This window comes from Vanessa cardui, chromosome 16 (assembly GCF_905220365.1).
Source record: "Vanessa cardui chromosome 16, ilVanCard2.1, whole genome shotgun sequence".
NCBI classification, from domain to species: Eukaryota; Metazoa; Arthropoda; class Insecta; order Lepidoptera; family Nymphalidae; genus Vanessa; species Vanessa cardui.
The window spans coordinates 5,864,465-5,872,711 of NC_061138.1; the positions used below are offsets into that span (position 1 = coordinate 5,864,465).

The following is an 8,247-nucleotide window of genomic DNA, read 5'->3' on the forward strand; positions in this document are numbered from 1 at the left end:
TCGTTCCAGATTTATTTTAAGAGTGTTTTATGTTTTTAATTGCGATCTGTGGATTATTTTTCGACTCTGCACTAAAAATTTTACAGCTGTTTTATAACGACCACCTGACCGATGACAGAATTAAGTTTGTTTATGAAATATATCCGACCGAATTGTGCGATAAATTTTGATTACGGTTATAATAATATTCTTTGCCACTATTATAGGATACTCGTGTGTATAAAAATTGATAAATAGTAATATTTTAACAAATAAATGTTGAAACGACTTTGTTTACAGCATTTAAAATAATACGTTGTTAATTTTTTTTATTTTCCATCATCATACATTACGTTTTTTATGTTACTTTTATATATTTAACATTCTAAAAAACTTCAACTATATATTTTATATTCCAGTGCTATTAATGTATTCTTTGTTTAAAATTAAACACCTCGATTCTTTTTTTTATTTAAATCCTGCAAAGGATAACGAAACATCGTCTTTATTTATTTTATTTAAAGTTAATAATTAATAGCCAGTCAGCACCACTTAAGGATATTACGTCACACTTAAATGCTCAACAAAATAAAATGATCGTTTCGTAACACTAACACGAAAATGCTTAAATCTGAAATTAACGTGTAACGCGACCAATTTATCGTGACATATTAAAACCTACCGACTCTTGAGAAATGATTTAATTTACAAAAAAATCGGGGATCAGCGCGAACTGGATGTTATGGTTTAATCCAGCGCCATTAGTGTCGATCATTAAATATGAATTATAAATATAAAAGTAAGCACAAGAAAAGCAATCAGGCCGTCCATTATTAGATTAAATATCTCGCGGTTCCGTGGAGGTAATCGCATTTTTACTCACACATCGCCGTGCGTTTGTGTGCGTCGGTATGGAAAGAAATTATAGTTGAATGATTTTGAGTACTTGTAACCGACTGTGGTTTTGCTTGTAGTATTATTTTCCATATCTTTTCTTTATGTATTTTTATTGGTGTTTTTGTAATTGACCAAATATAAATGTTCAAAGTACACATTACTGTAAAGTATGTACAATTTTTAAATAAAAACACGACGGCTTGAAATCACTTATTCATGGTAATATTATGAATAAGCACAGAGTAAATGTATGATTATTATTATTATGTATATTATTGCAACAACAACAACAAAAACATGTATCATTCTGTCACTAAACCAAAAAGAAGAAGAAAATTTCAAGTCTTCTCTTAAAGAGTAAATAAGGCCTTAATTAGAGACGTTTACCGATTAATACTATATATATTTTTTTAATCAGTAGATGATAAAATGTGCGTTGTTCTTATACCCAAACAAAAGACAACCTTAATTCCAAATTCATTATTACTGCGGTATCGGTGTTTTGTCCTGAATATATTCTTTTTTTCAGCAGCAGTACGTAGATATCATGGACATTTTTTAAATTAACATGGTTATTTTTATTATTAAAGTTATTAATTTCGGGATATTTACCATGTTTTTTATTTTTGTTCACGAGACTCATTCTCATCACACTCATTCTCGTGAACAAGACATTCGTAGACAATGTCGAAATATCGAGCTCCACCGAACAAAAATATAAAACATGGTAAATATCCCGAAATTAATAACTTTAATCATGGACATTGTTAGTCTCTCCTTCTAAGGAAAGGTACGAAGGTTATTTTGATGCCTAACCTCAGCAACGATTGGTAGTTATATGGCTGAATTTTATCCAAATATTTTTTTTTATGGAATAGGTTGGCGGACGAGCATATGGGCCACCTGATGGTAAGTGGTCACCATCGCCCATAGACCAATGACGCCTTAAGAAATATTAATTATTCCTTACATTGTCTATGCGCCACCAACCTTGGGAATTAAGATACTATGTCCCTTGTGCCTGTAGTTACACTGGCTCACTTACCCTTCAAACCAGAACACAACAATACTGCGTACTGTTGTTCAGCGGTAGAATATCTGATGAGTGGGTGGTACCTACTATGATTATTGGTTGATAATTGGTTTAATAAAAAACACGTTTACATTATTTTATTGTTTTATTTACAATTATCTCCTCTATAAACACATATGTTAAATAATTATTATATGTATAGAAAAAGTTCTCGTGACGTGACGGTCTACTCTATATGACACATTTTATATTCCAAATTACACTGGGACAAATCAAATTATTTATTGGAATGGACTTCAAGCTTTGTCTTTATACGAGATACTTTGTTTCAGTGTATTATTTCCACTATGGGAATTTATGGAAAGCAACAATAATATAATCTAGATTTCTAGTAAGACCAATTTGAATAGTTGATTTTTGAAAATAGCTCAGGATTAATAACTATGCAAGAAAGTTAGTAACATATTTTTTTCAGGTTTTATTATAAATCGTGATTTATTTGTTTCCTTTTTTCTTCATTTTTAAAGAACATATGTTTAAGTCTACAGCAAATACAAACCTACACGTGTAGAGCGTTTTATTTGTGAATAACTCACCTTTTGTTGTAATTACTGTGTCAACAATGATAAAAATCTCAAATAACGCGTCATTAATTATTCGAAGTATGTGTAGACAGTGTCATACTATAATCTTTATTTTTGACTTGAGTAGGACGTAAATAAATCCTTACTTACTTACGTTACGTCTTTTATTTTTGTCATACTAGTCTTTTATGAGAGTGTAGAAATGGGTACTCAACCTGGGCTTGCGAACAAACTTGTACATTATAATATCTTGTGTAAATTTTGCTAGTCTCGAGATTTGACTTGTGAAATCGGTTAGAAGCATATCAACATCGTATCGAATGAAAGGCCATTGAAGTTTTGCTTGTTAACAGCGACCCGGAGTGTATTTGTTTTCCTGCGTGTACAAAAACGCTTGCTATTTCTCGGAAGAGTCAATAGCCAAAGTTATACGAGTAGCCTAGATGTAAAATATCGCAGGGTCGATCCGATTTTTATCTATGGATCACTCGATATAAATAATAGATTACTAATGTATCCACTCCTAATATAAATGATAAGCTTAAAAGGGATGTGGTAGATATAGGACACAAGTGAAACGCGCTGTAGCTCATTACGCACTGACTTTATTGGCGCTCATCTGTGGTGACGCAGCACGCACCTATATATACTTATTTATCTACTATTTCCTCCCCCCTTATTTGACAATTATTTTTATCTAAAAATATTTTTTATAGTTTACTCTAGGAATATTTCTCAAAACCATCTTAGTTTGCGTCCTCGTCGAGGGAACTGATGCAAGTTTCACATCACTTCGGTGTTGATTTTCCTCCTCACTTCGATTACTGTTCCCCGGTTGAACCAGTTGGTTTTTAGACACATTCCTTGACAAAACAATTTGATTTTTGTGTTTTTTAACATTAATACCTTCACAAGTCTTTATTAAGTATAACACTTTACCCAACTGTTTGATAATAGTACCTTTACACCACACATATCTATTTTTATTTATAAAAGATTTAAACATCACTACATCGTCTGGTTTAAAATTAGTTCTTAATTTTCCGCCGTGATATTTAGTCTGCAAGCACTGTTTGTTTTGAACATGATTATTCAGACGAGGGGACGAAGGCGACGGATGAGGAATTAAAAGATCTAGTATTGACCTCAGTTGACGACCGAATACCAGTTTCGCGGGAGACACCCCCGTTGTACTATGCACAGAATTCCGATAGTCGAATAAATATTTTAATAACCTATTATTCATATCTTGCGCATTTTCACCTAGCAACAAAGCTGTTTTTATGCCCTTTTTCACTATTTTAACATAAGTCTCTGCTTGGCCGTTACTGGAGGGATGGTATGCCGGCGAGGTCAAGTGACATATTCCGTTTAATTTACAAAATGCATTAAACTCCTCAGATGTAAATGAAGTGCCGTTATCGCTCACGATTGTTTGAGGTACCCCGAACCTAGACATGAATTCACATAATTTACTAATAACCGATCCCGATGTTATATTGTTATTCATATTAAAACACTCAACCCACTTACTGTAAGCATCAACTATTACAAAAAACATTTTATTCTGAATTGGTCCAAGGAAATCTATATGAATTCTATTGAATGGTTGTGTCGGATACGGCCAGGGCGCCGGCGGAGCGCGGGGTGGCGATTGCCGCATACTAATGCATGTTGAACAATCTCCGATCATTTTTTCTATCGCTTCATCAATTCCCGGAAACCAAAATCTAGAACGGGCCTCCGCCTTAGTTTTTACTATACCTAAATGTGACTTGTGTAATTCTAATAATATGTGTTTACGTAAATTTTCTGGAATAACTACCTTATGCCCCCGCATTAAAATTCCATTTTCTAATGATAACTGCAACCTACATTTAAAATATGGTAATAAATTACAATCATAAACTTTCCGAGGCCAACCCTTAAAGACATAATCACTAACTTGAGTGAGTACCGGGTCATTTTTAGTCTCATGTTTTAACTGATCTAATGTCACCGGTAAACATCCTTCTAAAATAAAATTGACGTATGTAGCCGTCTCGTTCCATCCACGTACACTACCGGCGTCTTCGCGAGTTCCTCCCGGACTAATACTCGCAGCTCCGTCGGTCGACGCCGCTGCTGTCGCCGGCCGAATCCCGCGCGATAAGAAATCTGCACTATTGTTGGCGCTTTTGACATACTCAATGGTGTAGTTATATGCTGACAAAAATATTGCATACCTTTGCAACCTATTTGCAGACACCTCTGGAATACCCCTATGGGAACCGAAAATTGAAATAAGCGGCTTGTGGTCGGTTCTTAATATAAACGGCTCGGATCTAGCATATAAATATTGATGAAACCGGCGTACCCCAAAGATTATAGCCGTGGCTTCTTTTTGTATTTGAGAATACTTTTTTTCAGCTGAGTTTAGCGTTCGTGAAGCGAACGAAACTGGACGTTCTAAGCCGTCGGCTCCGACCTGCGATAACACCGCCCCTAGCCCGTAAGGTGAAGCGTCCACCGTTAATATGATTTTTGCGGTTGAAACAAAATGAGCTAATACGTTTTCTGAAGTTAAAAATGTTTTTACTTCCAAAAACGCCCTTTCGTGTTGCGGGGACCACGACCATTTAGCTCCTTTTTTTAATAAATCATACAGAGGGGCTAAGTGCGTGGATGCATTGGGTACAAAATTCCTATAATAATTAATTAAACCTAAAAACGACTGTAATTCTTTTAAATTTTTAGGGACTGCAGCTTCTAAAATTGCTTTAACTTTTTCTGACGATTTCCTTATCCCGTTTTTATCAATTATATATCCGAGATAATTTATTTCATTTTTGAAAAATTCACATTTCTCTTTTCTTAAAGTTAAGCCCGAATCTTTTAATCTATCGAAAACTAATTTTAACCTAGCCCAATGTTCCACCTTGCCTTTTCCTGTAATAAGGATATCATCCAAAAAGCAAAGTACGCCATCTATCCCCGATAGAATACTTTCCATGGCCCTCTGAAATATGGCGGGGGCCGAAGACAACCCGAACACAAGCCGTTTAAATTTAAATAACCCTTTGTGTGTGTTTATACAAGTGACATGTTTATCATCTAGCAATTCGAACTGATTATACGCTGAAGACATGTCTAATTTTGAAAATTGTTCCCCACCATGTAATCGTGTAAATAGTTCTTGTATAGTCGGTAAAGGATATTTCTCCACTAATAACTGTTTGTTTAACGTTTGTGAATAATCAGCGCATAGACGAACCGTACCGTTATGTTTTAACACCGGCACAATAGGTGACGCGTATTCCGAGAACTCGACGGGCTCGATGACCTTGATCTGCAATAAACGGCTTATTTCTTTATCTATTTTATCCCTTAACGCAAACGGAACCGGCCTGGCTTTCATAAAAACTGGTTTTGCATTTTCTTTCAAGTGCAATTTTATTTTATATTTATTAAAACAACCTAATTCGTCGGTAAAAATATCCGAGTATTTTTTTAAAAATGATTGCAATTCCGATTCCGGTACCGACGACACATGATAACAACCGTTAATTGGTGATAATTCTAAATTAAATTTTGAAATAAAATCGCGACCAAGCAATGGCGGCCCTCCATTTTGTATGACATAGAAATCTAATACGTTTGTTTTATTGTTGTATGTCACTGGTAACCTAGCTATACCTAAACTTTGAATTAAGCCTCCGTTATAACTGATAAGCTTTTTGTTGGTAGGAATTAAAGTAACACTGTTAAAATAAGAATAATAAGTTTTATCTGATATAGCGGTTACAGACGACCCACTATCAATTTGAAATTTTAATAAAATATTATTGATAGATATTGTTTCGGTCATAGGCCCCCCGTTATTACTGCGAATATTAAAAAACTCACCGTCGTCACCCTCGTTCACCTCATCTGAGTCTACGTAATTGACTTTTTTACACATTCGGTGCAGGTGACCCTTATTATTGCACTTCTTACACCGGTAATTTACAAAGCGACACTCACTAGATTTGTGATTCTTTCGACCACACACGGAACACTTATCACCGTCACTACGATTGGTGCGGCCCTTTGTCATTTTAAACAAAGGGTCAACGCTGACTCCTTCTGCTGTGCCTGCTGCCGTAGTCGCCATGCGTGCACACCGCACGCCCTCCGCCAGGTCAACCGCCTTTGCCATCGACAACTCCCCGATTTCCATTGCGAAGAGTTTTTCTTTTTCGGTACCCGGAAGCATCCCCATCACAAATTTGTCTAGCAAAGCTTCTTCTAAATTCTTGAAACTGCAATGGCTCGCTAGACCTCGTAACCGCGCCGCCCACTGCGCATGCGACTCCCCCGGTCGCTGCGACGCCGCGTAAAAGTGATGACGTTCTGCAAACCCGCAGCGCTTTGGAGTAAAATGTACATCCAAAACTCGTACAATTTCCACATAACTCACTGCGTCAAGAGTTTTTGGAAAAACGAGATTGCTGGCCAGTTGATAAGTGCTCTCGTCGAATGCGCTGAGCAATATGGCGCGCCTTTTAAGACCTCCTTTGTCCGATTCACCATCGATGTCATTTGCCACGAACCACTGCTGGAGTCGACTTTTATATGTGACCCAATCTTGATGCTGATGATTAAATGTAGTTATATTTCCAAAAAACGGCTTTGAATTGGAAAACATTTTAATCCGCCTCAATTCCTTTGTTCGTTTTTTATTTTTCGCTTTGTGGGTAGATGTTCCTCGTCGCCACTGGTAGATATAGGACACAAGTGAAACGCGCTGTAGCTCATTACGCACTGACTTTATTGGCGCTCATCTGTGGTGACGCAGCACGCACCTATATATACTTATTTATCTACTAGGATGTAAATAGGAATATTAGTAATTAAATTGGGAAATTGCTAGTATCCTTATAAAGAAAGATTTTCTTCGCTGACTCCGAAAAATAAAATGTACAATGAGTGTAGCATTATAGGTGTTACTAAATTACTACGTTTTACTAAATTAAACTAGTCAACAATAAATGTACAGTCAGAGCAAGAAAACCTTCTTCAGTTTTCAAATTCATTCCTTTAGCAAGTCTTAAACTGCAAAAGGTACTAAGCTTTTGAATCTAAACATCAAATCATTGCGCCGCAATATTTCGTTCTCAATCTTTAAATCAGATTATCGCTCATACTGAGCACACGAAAATAAATCTTAAGGTGACGAACCTTTTTTTATCCCGACTGTACATATGTCAAATCTCTTATTTAAGTAGGCTTTTACAAGCACTTTTTAATCGTCATTCAACAACTGCTTTAAGTGAAGCTACCGGTTCGGAAAGTAGGTTCTACCGAGAAGAACCGACGAGGAACTCAGTAGTTACTCTTTTTCAACATTTAAAAGTACAGTCATGTTAGTTAATTACAGTTATATATGTATGTAACTTATCCTGCCTTAATAACGATCTTATTATCCCTGGCAACTTTGATATTTATACATTACAAAGAAATATGAGTACTTATATAATATATTGTAAAAAATAGACGTAATGCTGGGAGTATTCTCTATAATCTCTCGCTTTAATAGGACAGGAAACAATTATCGTAATTGTGTTATAATAGTAAAAAAAACTGATTTTTTTTATGAACTTACGTCAGAAAGTTAATCTGGAATCGTTAATTATATATTTTTCTGATACTGTGTTTAAAGAGGTTTCATATTGATCACATAAATACTTACTAATATATTATCTAGGTATTTATAATTTGATTATACGTTCTTTA

The 8,247-nt window shown here is 35.4% G+C and overlaps 1 protein-coding gene across 1 annotated transcript; it reads right to left on the reverse strand.

Moving 5' to 3' along the window:
* Positions 1–3,078: 3,078 nt before the first annotated feature.
* On the reverse strand, positions 3,079–7,329 carry LOC124536466 (uncharacterized protein K02A2.6-like). The gene has a single exon (XM_047113017.1). The coding sequence runs from the start codon at positions 7,157–7,159 to the stop codon at positions 3,191–3,193; it is 3,969 nt and encodes a 1,322-aa protein (XP_046968973.1). The 5' UTR covers positions 7,160–7,329; the 3' UTR covers positions 3,079–3,190.
* Between the last annotated feature and the right edge of the window lie 918 nt (positions 7,330–8,247).